Source organism: Eretmochelys imbricata, chromosome 4 (genome assembly GCF_965152235.1).
Source record: "Eretmochelys imbricata isolate rEreImb1 chromosome 4, rEreImb1.hap1, whole genome shotgun sequence".
NCBI classification, from domain to species: Eukaryota; Metazoa; Chordata; order Testudines; family Cheloniidae; genus Eretmochelys; species Eretmochelys imbricata.
This window is the reverse complement of record NC_135575.1, coordinates 17,954,276-17,970,693: the sequence shown is the minus strand read 5'-3', so window position 1 is coordinate 17,970,693 and position 16,418 is coordinate 17,954,276. Positions and strand designations below refer to the sequence as shown.

Genomic DNA, 16,418 nt, shown 5'->3' with positions numbered 1-16,418 from the left:
TGCATTAGCAGGAGTGTGGTAAACAAGACAAGAGAAATAATTCTTCTACTCCATTCAGCACTGATAAGGCCTCAGCTGGAGTATTGTGTCCAGTTCTGGGCACCACATTTCAGGAAAGATGTGGACAAGTTGGAGAAAGTGCAGAGAAGAGCAACAAAAATGATTAAAGGGCTAGAAAATATGACCTTATAAAGGAAAGACTGAAAAAACTGGGTTTAGTCTGGAGGAGAGGACTGAGGGGGGACATGAAAACAGTCTTCAAATACATAAAAGGTTGTTATAAAGAGGAGGGTGAAAAATTGTCCTCTTTATCCAATAGGGCAGTGGTTCCCAAACTTTAACAGCTTGCGAATCCCTTTCACGAAATTGTGAAATCTTGTGAACCTCCTACTAAAAATGAGTATTTCCAGGGATTTAAGTTTAAATTTCCTCCGCACTCCATGGGGCTCCTGCTGCTGGACCCCGTTGACCGCCCCGGTCAGCTGAGCTCCACTGAGCTCGGGCTGCAGGTCCCAGCCAATGGGAGCTGCGGTGTCATCACTCGGGGTGGGGGCAGCGCGCGGAACAGGTAGGAAGCCCGTCTTCACCCCACTTTTAGCGTGCAGGAGGCACTGGGAGGGAGGGGGAGGAGGTGAGAGAGGGTGGGGGGAGGAGTTGATCAGTGGGGCCTGGGGAACCACTGGGGTACCCTTAGGTACCCTTAGGGTCCACAGACCCTAGTTTGAGAAAAGCTGGTCTAGATAACACTTAATACTGCCTCAGTGCAGGGGACTGGACTAGATGACCTTCTGAGGTCCCTTCCAGTCCTGCATTTCTAGGATTATTGCTGATTAATGAACAAGTATGGTTGGGACGGGGGGAAGCTTGTCTAGTCCTCCCTCTTGGTGCACAGACAATTATAGCATGCCTACAGACCATTCAAGACCCCCTGGTAACTGGATTTTTGTGTATGAAATCGGCAAGGTATAAAGATATCATATTATACCTATCTTTACACATGCCCATTTCATGTACTGTATCTTTACACAAAGCCGTTTTTTCTCTCTTCACAGTACATCTTCTTGCACACTGCCATTCTGGTGTTGTGTTAAATAGGTATTTTTCTTTGTTTGCCAATTCATAGTACAGAGGCAAATGTACACAGGTGGAGTTGATGAAAGCTCTTTTTTAAGTGCTTGAAGCTTTGATTGCAGCAGATGTTTTGAAAAAGAAAATATTGTAATTTGTCTAGGATCTTATTTAAGATTTTCAGGCAGTAAGAAAATACTTACAGATAAAAAAAAGTTTGACTCAAGAGTTTAACAGACAAATAGTTTTCTTGATTTGCATAATAAAGAAATAAGTAGCATTTATAATTATTAAAGCCAAGATTGTGATAAATGTTCAATGTTGGCCTTTCTCTGTTCTCCCTGAAGTCAATGGTAATTTGATCCATTGACTTAAATAGGAACAAAGTTAGGTCAGCATTTATTGCTGTTAAAAATCTCTCTATAATTGTCTAAAGCAGGCAAATTGAGTGATGTGCCGAAGGTCAGTTGAAAGCCTATGAACCACTCGAGACCTCCTGATAACTGTATTTTAACATATGAAATGGGCATGTATAAAGATAACAGCTCAGTGGATCATCACCGACGTTGCTGGTTTTCAAAAAATACTGGAATAAAAGTAACTGTCACTAAAATGATGAATGAGTTTGCCCATGTGAATAAAGAAAGTCTTTTCCTGATTAGCATTTGAGAAATGAAAAATACCTCCCTCCCCCTGTTCTGCTGAAAGAACATTATGTAAATACAAAGCTGTTCCTCACTCACCGAGAACACTAGCGTTAGTCAAAGCTGAGTCTACGAACATGTCTTTATCTTTATATGCATGTACCCTCGCTCTGTGTGCAGTATAAATGTACGGGTATGTGTCTGGAATAACACCTGGCCTCCACCACATAAGCTAACTGTGCGCACGAGGTACTGTGAATCATGATTTCAGCTCTACAAACGCAAGTCTCTATTCAGTACATTAAAAGAGCAGCTCTGCTTGCTCAGTCAGTAAACACACGAGCCAGTCTGAGTTATTATAATATATTGCAAAAAGAAAAAGAGTATTTGTGGCACCTTAGAGACTAACACATTTTTTTGACCAGAAGCTTTCGTGAGCTACAGCTCACTTCATCAGATGCAAGTGAGCTGTAGCTCACGAAAGTTTATGCTCAAATAAATTTGTTAGTCTCTAAGGTGCCACGAGTACTCCTTTTCTTTTTGCGAATACAGACTAACAGGGCTGCTACTCTGAAACTTATAATATATTGGTTATACATATTGCAACCAGTAGAGGGCAGTGGTACTCATACACACAAGCCATTATTTTATACTAGATTATTACTCTCACTGTGCTCTTCTGCAAATTTGAGAAATCTCAAAAAATTCCTGAGAGCTCACTCCACTATTCACAGAGGGCAAAATTCTCAGCAACGGTAAATTAACATATATCCACTGAATTCAATGCTGATTTACACCAGCTGAGAATCTGGTCCGAAATAGTTAATAGCAGAGACAGTCATGAATTTTCATATTACCAATACATTATTACACTTGAAACATTTACAGTATAGTCTCTAGCATATGATGGAATAATATAATCAAAACAATACCATTCTTATCAAAATAAAAGAGCCAAGTACATTTCATGATGTACCATTCTGCCTTAAATAATAGCCAGAGGAAAATCAAATGTGTACTGATTCCGTGGGATGGAAGGCACGCCCAACGAATATTTACTGCTACAGGACTTCTGCCTTAGTAAAGAGGTCTGGATTGGGCCCAAGTCTTTTGGAAATGAACCCTCACCTGGAAGTCAGCAGTTACAGATCCCCCACAGACATCGATTAATTCTGTCATGTCATAGTATGCATCAAATGTCCAAATACAGCTCTTCAGATTGAGGTGTTTGTAGAGCTGGATTGTCTTTGGTTCTCTCACTGTGGGATCAAACTGGTATGGACGGTCATATCCAGGACCCAGAATGATGCTGTCATACGTCACTTCATCCAGGAATCCCGCTTCTGGAATTAGGAAACAAAAGGAGACATATCTCTGTGAATTAAGGAACTCTAGGTACTGACATAACATTTTAATTATCCAATGAGGTATTGGATATATACTGAGATGATGATTTTTATTATAGTACTGCTTAGAGGCACTTTTCACTATGTTAAACTGGAGTTAAGGCTGAATCCATATAAATAACATAAAGGTAAAAACTAACAGGGATGTTGCATTTATTCCAGAACCAAATATTATAAAGCCAGGAAACTCAGGGCTAAGGTTAAACTTCTAAAATATCCAAACGTGTTAAGGTCTGAAAACGCACAGTTAGGGCATCCAAACAACCTTAACTCTGCCCTATAGTGACACCATGCAATGAACATACAATTCTGACTTGTGCATTAGAGTGTTTGCAGTGCCAGGGTAGCTTAAACTAAATTTTAAAGACAAGTTTTGGATTTTTTCCTTGGCTCATGGCGTCCCTTCCACATGATTCGTTTGCTGATGCTGCTTTCTGTGCCACAAGGCAGAATGAAGCACAGGGGCTCACTGTGTACCCTGCCACAGAACATATACAGGAAAGGGGAAATGACCTGCTCAGTGCATTCCTCCCCATTTATCTCCCTCAAATGTAGCAACTCTACTGCATATTGATATCTCAATATTATTAATTATATAGTGCCAATAGTATGCTAGGTCCTTGCCTTAAAGAGCTTACCCTCTGTTCATGTTTCCTTTTTCATTTACAAAGCAATCGCTTGCTTTAAAGCTTACCCGAGATGCCCTGCAGGTCCCTGATGGTGACCAGGTTTGAGCAGACATGCTGGTGTCTGTAGATGGACTCGGATAAGAGGAAGTGCAGGTTGTGCAGAGGCATAGTGGAGATGAGAGGCAGCATTCCATCCTGGTGGGGGATTTGCACTGAAATATGGATTCTAGAACAGAATAAATAAGCAGAAAAAGCTGTTTATGCAAAAACTGTTCACAAAAGGGGTGCATATTGTATCAGTTTACACAGCACATAGCTACCGTCTGGTCAACAGCTCAGAGTACAAGTTTGAATTCATTGGTGTTATATTTATTTAGGGCTGAATTTCCTCGCTGATGTTGAGTAGCACTGTATTCCTTGATATAGACCCACTGACTACAGTGTTTCTAACTCAAGGAGTAAGGCATGACCCCAGAGGCAATTATATGAATGCTTGCTGCATCCCTTCACTATTAAATATGAGGAGGGGACGGGGGGGAAGAGAGCCAGTTCATGATATACAAAAGAGACCTCATTTCTTAAACACATCCATCTTTTTTCTGTTCTGTTTGTTTTGTATGTAAAAACATGAATTAAACCGTTAAACCCCTGGAAGACCAGAATCATGGTCAGGTGAGAGCCCATTTCCAGGCTTATACCTGTTGGGATGTTCCTTGTGTTTGACATCCAGATACTTCAGAGTGGCAATGAATGACTGAGCCTGGAATCCTCGGCCCGTTCCAGCTACCACAGGAGTATGACAAATGGCACTGTCGGTCCCTATGGTAACTATGTTGCTTCTCAGTGGGGTCCCCACGTGCCCGGCCTTGTCTATGGCTTTTGCCACACAGCGCACATGGAACCGCCGGCTGAAGTAAATGCTGTCCAGCACCTGGGAGGAATGAGGAAAGCGGTTTGCATGTATGTAAAAGGCAAAACCAGGCCCGCCCCAACACGCAAGGGCTGATTCGCAGAAGTGCTGAGCACTCACAACTGCAACGAAGTCAGTGGGAGCTGTGGCTGAATATACGAAGTGGTCTGTTGTTATTATGGATTATTATTATCAATTTATTTATATTACCGTAGTGTCTGAGGCTGCTAGCCATCAGGACCCCATTGCGCTAGGTGTTCTACAAACACAGAACAAAGAGATGGTCCCTGTTCCCTAGGGCTTACAATGTACTACTAAGTACTCTCAAAGTCAGGTCCTAGGGCTCTTAGTTGGGCATGCGAAATTAGTGGAAACTTCTGACCTTGATCTCTCTCTACCTCAGTACCCCTTCTGTAAAACGGGGATAATGCCATCCCCCTCTCCCCCAACTTCACAGAAAATAGATTCATTCATGTTTGTGAAGCACTTTCATGTTCTTGTGAGGAGCAGCGTGGAAATGTCCGGAAGGAAATTAATAATTGTCTTCAGAGAAGGGTTTGAATACTGTGCAGTAAATAATGCCTAGGGCCACCCGTTAAACAACCAGAATAAAACGAAATATTGAATGGGTTTTCATTCAGTGAGCACCATCCGTCCTGTGCACCGAATGAGGCAAGGGTCCTACTGATCAGGGAATTAAAGACTGTATCATAATGCATATGCACCAGCAGGCTGAATTAAGGTTGCACAGGCAACCTTATGTCTGGCACATCTTAACTTTTGTGTGCTGGACTTTGCATCCTTAATAATGTTCTCTTAATGAAGCTGGGGGCTTTGTGGGTGGCTGGATGGGTGTGAAACATACACGCATTACTTCAACTTAGTTAATGGTTCTTCAAGAACTGATATTCTACTGACCTAGAATCTCAAAACAGCAAATGCTTCAAGGATGTGCTTTGAGCCCCCCAACACTCACCATGAACTGTTATGCATAATCCACACCCTCTTGCACTACCGTACACAGTCACGTACCATGTGGTTGATGCTAGTGAACGGCGTATTGTCCGAAATTGTTTCAAAGGGTGATCTGGCCCCATTCCCATCAGTGGGCGTTGCCACCTCCCAGTTGAACTGTACTGAAGACTGGTTGATCCCAGCCTCATCACAGCGCTCCTTCATGAATAAGTACTTGGGGAAGTGAGGATCACAAGGCGTTACACAGATCAGTGGGTAGCCTGGAGAAGGGGATTTCTTTACACCCTCTTTGGTTACTTCCTCCACATGGTCATAGTCTGCCAGGGTGACCACCTGCAGCAATGCAATACACCAGCTTTCACCAGGAACTATTAAAATACTAAATCCTACATTATGGAACACATCCAGTACCTGAATTGCAGCCGTGTCCCTCAGAAGAGGGACAACCCAAGTCCTACACTTGCCCAGCTGTTCGCATTCTAGCTCAGATATCATTTAGGCTCTCTGCAGTAAAAGGTGAGTGGGATGCTACCAACATAACTGTATTTGATATTATTTTGGATGCTGAAGCACACAAGGAACATATCAGTGCACGTACCGTCCTTTGCCCAAACTAAGGGCAATGCCAGTGTAACAACTTCCCTGTTTGAGGGAAATAAACCCAGGAATTCTGGATCCAGAAGCATAAGCCTCTACAACTTAGGCAAAAGGACAAGCTCCATTAGCTTGGAGGTGGTAGCAGATTCAGACATCTACAAGTGATTTGCCCACTAGAAAGGTTCCTACCTTATGATAACAGCTTAGTTAAGTGGGACTTTCCCATACTACTACCTTATTATCTGCCATTTTTGCCTTGGCAGTTTCCAGCCCATCTCACCTTAACATAAGCAACTATGTCTCTTCAGTCATGCCACAGTTCAAATGGCAGGAAAGCATGGGCCCATGCCTCTATGAAGTAGGTGAAGAACCATTATGCAGCCTGTTCTCCTATTCACTGCCTTGCCTGCCTCCCACACCACCTGGAATACCAGTATCAATTTACCCTGAGCCTCTGCTGGTCCAAAGAGGAATGCTGGGACTACAGAGGCTGTGTCTACACTAGAGTTTTAACCTTGAGTTAACTGGTCACATGAACAGGGGGTCCGCTTAGCCACAACTGTCTGTAGCCTAGATCAAGCATTTGGGAGTCTCCACACTAGTTTTTTAAAAGGCCTTGGCTTCACAGGCCTGCATGTTCTAGAGCAGGCAAGCCCCGTGTGCTTCGTTGCGTGTTCTGCTTTTCAGTAGGTTCTCCCATACCACTAACTTACATCATTCACGTTTTGCTACTTACAATGGGAGGTGCTGGTAAAATAAGGCTCCCTGCTGCTTCCTGATCCAGAATAGTGACTACTGCAGTGGTGATATCCCCAAGAACAGCTTCCACTGGATCATCTGGACCCAGCACCACAGAAAAGGACTCATGCCACTCCCTGTCTTCGTTAGACAGGATCTCCACCTTAAATATGATGTGGTCCACCCCTACATGAATGAACACGAGAGAAACAGAGAACCTGATATATCATCTGACATTACCCTAACAGCTCCCATAAAACACTGCATAGCTGCCTCAGGTCAGGATCATTGAAACATTACGATAAAATACACATTACAGGTTTTATCTGAACTCTAATGATTTAGCACCTTCCAGCCAGGATAGATAAATAAATAAGTCATAAATAAAACTCCAGCTAAAACGACTGGTCCGACTGATCATCTGGCAGACTTACAAGCAGATGCTATACGAGGATTAACAGTGCCTGTCTTATATTAGCTGACTGTAATAAAAATCTATGATCCAAAACATATCCCATCCCTGTTACTAGTGTCTCTGTTTTAACTCTTTGGCTCTAACATGCAAAGCTACTGCTGTTGGACCCGTGGGGCATGGTTCGAGTTATCTTGTAGGATCTTGAGGGGTTTCTGCAGAACTCCTGTATACACAGGCTCCTTGAGGAATCTGTATTGTTAGCTGTCAACTGGCAATATTCTCTCTCTTACAATCACTCTCATTCTCAAACTTCATCACCGTAGCAGGAAGAAGGGTTACACCGTAGCAGGATTTCGGCCATAGCAGAAGGCAGGGTTGTAGCCAGGGGATTCCTACTGACTTTAATGGCAACTGCCTGGCTAAAACCTTATGCAGAACATTTATAGTTTATTACAAAAAACCCTTGTCACCCAGCAAGGGTGTTGTGAAGGGATGAAATATGGGATTCGCATACTCCATGGTACCAAACATGAAAGGTGTTGTGGTTGGGGATGGCCTTCCAATCTGTTCAAAGGCAGGTAATCCCTGTGAGCACACAGGCTAGGCCATCTTTCTGTCTCCTTATATTCATCACTCCCTGCTCACTCACGCTTTGTATGCAGCGTGAGCACCCCCTGTATGCAGAAGGGCGTGAGGGGGAATGTGGTTTGGCACCAGCAGAAAAGTGATGGTCTGCTCCAGTGGGAGTCTCAATTCCCCACCTCCACTGTTTTTCAGTTTTTATTTTTCTCAGCTGCCTGCAGGGGAAGTGGAGAGAACCCTGACATCCCCAGTGTGTGCTCTGTCAAAACATCATGTTGGACTGCTTTTTGTGGTCTCTCCAACATACTTAAAGAATTCCTCTGAGGCTTATGACTGATTTGGGAAAAGTAAATATAACCCACCCTGTGAAAGATTATTGAAAGGATGACATAGGTGTTTCCTATTATAAATGCTGCATCAAATATGACTGCAGTGTGTGTGTCTGGAACAAACCCCAAAGCATAAATACTTTAGAGGGGGTTGATGTAGCTCATGTTTTAGCTTATATATGAAATCATACACCCATGAAAAACAAGACACACACAGTGACTTCAATGGGAGCAGAGTTGGGTCAATGCCAAATGCTTTTGAAAATCCCCCACATAGAGCATTGTTGTGTAAATTACTTGCACATTTTCCTTTCATTTTAATTTGTTTTCGCCTGTGTTAAATGTCACTGAGTAATCCCTCCACCTCATAATTCAATTCCAAGTATCCTTTACCAGGGCTGAACTTGAGGACTCGACTCTTTGGATAGTAATCGACTCCGGACTGGGCTGAGCCATCACGGGTGCTGCAGCGGACCTTTGAGGTCCTGTTCTGGTCCCCTCTTCTGAGCACCTTGATGTTTAGAATAGCAAGGCCCTCAGGGCCTGGAGGCTCCCGTACTTGGTATGCAGTCTCTTCAAACTCAATGGTGGGGGCTAGAGAAATGGTATGAAGAACAGAAACACATATTTGTAGCAACTCTAGTAGCCTCAAAATGATTTGCACCACAGTAAGCTTTCCAGCAGCCAAGGCTGAACTGACATAGCTCCTTTTAAAACCCATCAACATTATTCCGCACATCAGAGTGAAGTCTGAGAGGCACTCCTGACATACAGGGGCAGAGCCTACAGCCTAGACATGGCTCTCTGACACTCTGCTGGGCCCAGGAGCCATACAGTAAGCTTGGCAGTCATTCCTTCAGATTGCCCTTCCAGCAGACAGGTAGGCTGCCTTACCTGACCTTTCCAAATACACTAACTCTACGTTTTGTCTAGCACTAGTGGTCCTTTATCTATGTGCCACAGCGTACCGCTAACATGAGATTCAGAATCAACTTTAAATGTGAGTTAATACAATATAATGGCAGGTTTCAGAGTAACAGCCGTGTTAGTCTGTATTTGCAAAAAGAAAAGGAGTACTTGTGGCACCTTAGAGACTAACCAATTTATTTGAGCATAAGCTTTCGTGAGCTACAGCTCACTTCATCAGATGCATAGTGATGAAGTGAGCTGTAGTTCACGAAAGCTTATGCTCAAATAAATTGGTTAGTCGCTAAGGTGCCACAAATACTCCTTTTCTTTTTACAATATAATGGAGCACTGATCAACAAGTCAACCATTTAATTCGAGGCAGTTTACATATAATGGCTAACATTCAGACCTGGTGTAAATTCCACTGACTGCCCTGGAATTGTACCTGCTCCGTCTAGTTCCTAATGTAGCCCATTCTCTCTTACCATCTTCATCATTGGAGACAGTAATGGTGGCCATGTCATTCTTTCCTATTCTAGCTCCGCTCCAGTGGTTTCCAAGGGGACTGCCAAGATAGATCCGGAATTGCTCCTCTGGTTCAAATGCAGAGTCATCATTGATATAGACAGTGCAGTTCTTCACCTACAGCCAAATACATCATCAGTTAAAGACTAGCAACTAACACGAATAATTCCTCTGAATTTAATGGAAGATTAGTGTTTCTTCACTACCTCGCATTTAACACCACAGTGTTAAATGCTAGGTATGATGAAAGAAGGCTTAGAAACTCTGCGTGAGCATCAAAGTGCAGCTATATGATGAAAAGCGGCTGTGGAAAAATGGTACTTCTTACTCACTACAGCTGGTCCTCGTGTGTATTCCAAGACTATCTAATCAAAAAGCACTAGCTGTAATGCTAAATATTATTGATACCCAACACTTGCTTTTTATGTGTTAACTAATATTTAGTGTTAAATGCAGATTCTCCATGGACTCATCTTTTAATTCCAGAACAGTAACAATAGCTAATCCAAAGCAGCTGAAATATTACTTCTGAGAAAGGGGGTCTGGTAAAGCCACTGAACAACAGAGTGCCCAGGAGAACATCCAGCTTTTCAAAACCTATTCTGCTGATTGTTCTTGGTTCTCCCCCAACCCAGTTAGGTTTAACTCGCCTTCTCCCCTTTCAAAAAAGTGATGCGAAACTCCTCCGCATTTCTCCTCTCCTCGAAGTCCTCCATGACTGCTGCTGTCTGGCTGCGGGTGTAGCACCTGACAGAGGACTCATAGCTCAGGTCTCCGGTGCGGATGACGGGAATGTGCAGGACACCCTCCTTCTCCTTCACAGCGTACAAGTCCTTGCCAAACTGCATGTTGGGTACTGCAGGGGGCACAACAACATCCACACCTGTACCGTGATAAAAGCTAACTAGCGGCCAAAGCAGGCATGCAATCTACTGAAGAAGTACCAGGTGGGGCTGACAGTCCTGTAGCGAGATGTCAGATTAGATAGTCAACTGTGCTCACGAAGAGTATTCTTGACTTTAACCAAGCAGCTGATCATTGCTCCCACTGGGAACTGGAGATTCTGTTGCTCTTGCTAAAGAAGCAAATCTCTCATCCTACCAACCCTCCGTCACCCACACAAAAAGTTACTGAACATTTTGCTTTCCCTCATATTTTGTTGCCTGAGGTAACCACCTGTTCTGCACATACTGGAGAACTAGCCATGCTCTAAGGCAGTGGTTCCCAAACTTGTTCCGCCACTTGTCCGCCCCGCTTCCAGCAGCTCCCATTGGCCTGGAGCAGTGAACCGCGGCCACTGGGAGCCGCGATCAGCCAAACCTGCAGACCAAACAAACTGGCCCGGCCTGCCAAGGGCTTTCCCTGCACAACCAGCGGAACAAGTTTGGGAACAATTGCCCTAAGGTATATGTGTCTGAGCAGCACGCGTACTGTATGCTGGGGATACATATGAAGAATGGGTAATACTTAGATAGGTTACTGTTCTTAGGGCACTATTGCAATCATAACATCTTCTGTGGCTAGGGATAGAAAAAGCCTGACGCCAAGAGGGCAAGTCTCAGCAGACGGTTCAGGAGCAGAGATAATGACAGGTTATTACAAAGCAGTTTTTCTGTGGTTATGTGACTGAAGCATTTCTTTAGCAAGCAGGTACCTCCCAGGGAGAAAATCACAGAGGTCAGGTTCATGTTTAAAACACAGGAGGGAGGAAAAATACTGTGAGTTGAAATTAATACATGTAAGTTTCAACCCAGCTGCTAAAAAAAGGGCCAGATTCTCATGCCCATACCCATGCTGAATAGTGCCTGACTTCTCACGAAGCATGAGTGATTTCAATGGGACCATACAACGGAAACGACACTACTCACAGTGAGCAAGGGTCACAAAGTCTGGCCCCACATGGGAGGAGAAAATAGGAATTTTATTTTGCACTTCCACCGACCTTAATTCCTTGAGGACAAAGAAACTAGGGAGAGAAACTATGAAGGACAGGTGACATGGAATGTGTTGTGTGATGTCATCAAACGCATCCTGGGTGTTTTCCAATTTCTCTTAGTACACGAGGGAAATATGTAAAGGACGGAGCTAGAATGGATTCGATATAGATTCACTGTATAGCTTACCATCTTGGAAGGTGTCATTAATGGCCACTATAGCTTGGAAAGGTTTGGTCAATTCAGCCCCATGGGGTGAGCTTAGGTATACAACAAACGTCTCCAGCCCTTCAATCACTGGGTACTGGGCATCGTCCAGGATTGTCAAGGTGCAGTACTAGAGGAAAAGTAAAAGAACCAGATTATAAAACCTGTTATCCTCCTTTGGCGAGAAAGAGAAAATACCCTGGGATTCATCCTCAGGTGACTTGAGTAACGTCACTAAATGTGGGCTCTTCTAGGTGCACAAACAGCAACAGTTCATGCAAATACTACGGTCTTCACATATAACGCACACTGTATCAAAGAGTAAGGCTCTACCTTTATCCTGGAGAGATTCTTTCAGCTGAACCTTCTTCAACCAGAACGTTAACTTGATTTGACTAGATTTATATTAATCCAAAATGGCGGATGCATCTATCTACTGTAGGTGCTTATAGGGCTCCCATTACTGTAGTCTCAGAGCACCTCACTATCTTTAATGTGTGTAGCCTCACAATACTTCCGTGAGGTAGGGCAGTACTGGTATCCCCATTGTACAGATGGGGAACGAAGACACCGAGAGGCCAAGCGACTTGGCCCCCCGTTGCACAGGAAGTCTGTGGGAGAGCAGGACATTGAACAGAGATCTCCCACGTCCTAGGCTAGCACCCCAACCACCAGACCATTCTTCTTTCTCATCAGATTCAGTTACTGGGGCTTCGATACAAACCTAGCAGGTAACTCAGCAATATGATCGGAGAGTAATTGTGCTGTAATCCTCCCCTCTCCTCACCCCAGCTCCACCTTACTGTTGAAGTTGTCACCCTCATGTCTAGAATTTTAAGACACACAGGAGATTTTCAAAGGCACAAGGGAATGTCAGGCACCTAATTCCCTCTGGAAGTCAATGGGAGTATGGTCCTTAATTGCCATTTGTGCCTTTTAAGATAGCCCCTTGTAAGCTTTTTGTGGCAGGACCATTATCTGTCTATGTCTCCCGTGAAGTGCCCGGCATATTTTTGGTCACTATAAAACAGACAGACAGAAGTTCAGCTTCTTTAAGCATTACAAATTGTGACCGCCCACAAATGGAGGAGAATTCCATAGACTCTGTGGCATAATGGGACAAAATGAACAACTTGACTTGGCCAGTAGGCCCCGAGTATCACTGCGCTTTATAAAATGAATATTACGTTTTTATATTGGGGCCCTCCTGCGGTAGGTGTTATGCACGCATAATGAAAAGATGGCTCCTGCCCTAAAGAGCTTACAATCAAAGGATATGGCAAGAGAGAACAGGTGGATACAACGGACAGATGGGGAACACCAAGTAGCACTGAAACAATTATGATTAGTGTGATATGCATCAGTAAAAGCCTGCAGTCTGGAAATGGGGATTTTACATGGGAAATCAGGCTGGTTTTGGCTGATGCTTGGAAGGTTTGTGGCAACTCCTTCTGCCATTTATGCTTTTCTTTATTTGATTAAAATGGTTCTTGATGCAGCTGTATTGGCATGAACCTGGGATCAACTGTATCTATAAAAAAATAGATATGTCTCTTTTATTCTGATGTCCCCAAACCCCTGTAAGTAAACAACTGCAGTAAATTTAACTTTCAAAAACAGTGAGTATAGTGATTATGTACGAGAAAGAGACACAGACTGAAATCCTGAAATCCTGAAATCCATCTAAGCACTGGGTGTGTAGTCCAATACCTCCTCAGTTCTGCCTGGCCTGAACTCTACTTTCTTGGAGCTGGGGATATAGTCAATTCCTGGACTGGCTGAGGGTGGATCTGAAGTCCGAGTCGCACACCATACCGAGGTGGGGGTTGAGAGGTCGGTACCATGCCGGATCACTGGAATGTCAATGATGCCTGGAGGCAAAGTTACACATATTAAAGCCATGATTAGAAATTAGCTGGACATGAGAAAAAAACACATCTGAAATGCCAATAGGTGCCATCACGCTGGCTTTTTCTTTTCCTTCATGGTGACTCTGTCCATGGCACTTCAGAAAGGACAATGCCTTGCAGACAGTAATAACCAAAGCTCAGCTCCAACGTGTGGGGCAGGATGAGGAAGTGCCATAGCTGCCGCCCTTCTCCTCCACAGCGCACATCTGGTTGGAGGGTTCAGTTCTTTACAACACCCACTGGTAATGCAGTGTTTCCACTGCAAGTATCTCACAGTGACAACAAGCCCAGACCCAACGGAATTACTGCTCTCCCTTACCTGCATCCTCATTGACAGTAAAAGTTGCGTTTCCCAGGAACACAGTGGAGGCGTCGTTGGGGCCACTGATCATCACCTTGGCCGAAGCCACGCTTCCTATGCGCGCATTGCTAGAGGCATCCGCCAGGGCAATTTCAAACTCCTCCTCCTCCTCGTACTCGCTGTCATCGATCAGTTTGATGTCACAGGTTGACATGGTGACACCGGGCCCCAAAATAACACGGTTCTCATTCGACATTCCCCTCGACTTAAAGTCGGACCCCAACTCCAGTGCGTAAAGGCTGCTGCCTTTAGCAGATTTGGAGACGGTGTAGCAAAGAGCAGATACAATGCTGCTGGCATCCCCTACAATGTAACATCCACGGGGACAGAAGTGTTATGGTCAGAAAATTATATGATGCTTCATTAGCTGTGGAGGAACATAGGCCCGCATTAGACCTGAATGAACTCTGGGTTTAAACTGAGTTTGGATCTCAACATAAGTGATAGGCCTTAAGCATGTGAATTAAAAAAAAAACAACAAAAAACAGAAGGAGGAATTGTTTGTGTTAAACTTGTAGTTTCCCTGGACATGCCAGTGTTATCTCATTTAAGGTGTGGGTTTAGGTAACAGAAATAAAGAAAACATGGGGAATTGGGCACCAGGTCCGGTAAATAATTGGTGTGTTTAATTTATTATAAAGAAATGCACAGTTTAGCAGTTAGAAAGAAATACAGCAACATGAGATAAAGAGGAAACCTTGAAAAGAAAGGGGCTCAACCAGGAATCTTGTCTTAACTAAGCCAGGGGCAGGGTTCTGCTCTAAAACTCCCTCAGTTAGCTTTAGTTAAAGTCCAATACCCAGCCATGACATCACTTGTTTGTTATAGTATATAAAAAGCAAGGTATCTAGGGAGTTTTGTCAGTGCCTTTCCTTACCCCTCTGGAAAATATCATGATGGCAATAGGTACCTCCCAGGCCTCGTCCTGTTGAGAGTATTTGGGCCAGTAATTCTAACTGTATTGCTGTTGGGTATAGAATATAGATTATATATATGCTTGTTTGTACACTGTGTGCAATCACCACCAAGAGGCCTTTGAACTGATAAATGAATGCTTGTGTAGAAACTGAGTTTCCTAAACTTACTAAGAAAATAATTTCTGACACACTGGATGAATTCAGACATCGTCCATTGTAATTTCTACAGTAAGGGGAAAATATTTATGCAAGGGGAGAGTGGAGGACACTCCTGCTGTTCTTAACCATCTACGGAAATTGACCTAGCATGAATTCAAAAGAACATTTTGATATTTTTAGCCAACTGAATCTCTGGACACTCAACTCCAGCCCCAGTACTGTTGCTTTCTGTGGCTGCTCGCCTGAAATCAGAGATTGAAGAGGGCATATCTCCTACTATACGCAGCAGCACTGCAGGTGTGTTCCATGGGACGCATAGCACCCGACACATAGGGAAGAAGCCAAGAGATCCCCTGGTTTGCTTCTGTCTTCAGTAGGAGCTGGACTGAGCCCTAAGGCAGCAGGCCTAAACTCAATTATTGAATCTATAAAGGAAAACCAGGCCAACCTCATTGCCCTCTTTCCTTTATTTTCAGATATCCTTTTCCCCGTGGATAATGCTATATTTTTAAAAAGAAAGGAAGGAACCCTGTTTTTTCCTCTCTTTTGGGGCTTTGATATCTGCCCACCAGAAGGGAAGATCGACTCGCTTAAAAGCTGGGAAAGCTTGCTAGCTTCAAAGAGCAATGGAGCCAGATGAGATAAAACTGAGTCCAGACAAGCACAACAGGTCCATTCCTGCCACTCTTCCTCATGTAAACAGTCCTAGTCGTACTTCTACTCCTGTGACAAGAGGCTGCAGGATTGGGACCAACATCTCAATCAATAAAAATGCCAACTGAACACTTTTATGTTTTAAAATTCTATCATCAAAAGCAATGTCAGAGATGGGACTAAAGACTCTGAATGTAGCAGAAAGTTTTACAGTTATCTCCTGTGACACAGAAGGCACTGATTTTGCACTAGAGAGATAAATCCAGTTGTTGCTCACAACTTATGTGTCTGCTCTAGTGCTGACCAATGGTGAAAGCAGGAATTTGGGGATCAGGGCTTCTAAGTTGCCTTCTTGGCTCTGCCACTGATTTATTGTAGGACCTTGTCATTTAATCGCTGTATGTTTCAGTTCACCCGTCTGTAAAATGGGCCTAACACCACACAATGGAATTTCAAATCTTAGTTAGTGCTGGTAAAGCAGCTTTAGCTCCTGTGCTGAGTAGCGCTATTTTAGTGCAGTATCATCGTTGCTATATCTAATACCACAAA

General features: G+C 43.7%; 1 protein-coding gene across 1 annotated transcript in view; it reads right to left on the bottom strand.

The window, feature by feature from the left end:
* The window catches only part of FRAS1 (Fraser extracellular matrix complex subunit 1), a 301,544-nt gene that overhangs the window by 15,668 nt on the left and 269,458 nt on the right, over nt 1-16,418 (bottom strand). Inside the window, exons 56-66 of the mRNA XM_077814356.1 lie at nt 14,098-14,442; nt 13,579-13,739; nt 11,851-11,998; nt 10,378-10,583; nt 9,688-9,844; nt 8,687-8,887; nt 6,966-7,153; nt 5,690-5,965; nt 4,446-4,678; nt 3,813-3,973; nt 2,841-3,055 (exon numbers count right to left, since the gene is read on the bottom strand). Coding sequence (XP_077670482.1) covers nt 2,841-3,055; nt 3,813-3,973; nt 4,446-4,678; nt 5,690-5,965; nt 6,966-7,153; nt 8,687-8,887; nt 9,688-9,844; nt 10,378-10,583; nt 11,851-11,998; nt 13,579-13,739; nt 14,098-14,442 — 2,291 coding nt within the window. The remainder of the gene's footprint in view (nt 1-2,840; nt 3,056-3,812; nt 3,974-4,445; nt 4,679-5,689; nt 5,966-6,965; nt 7,154-8,686; nt 8,888-9,687; nt 9,845-10,377; nt 10,584-11,850; nt 11,999-13,578; nt 13,740-14,097; nt 14,443-16,418) is intronic.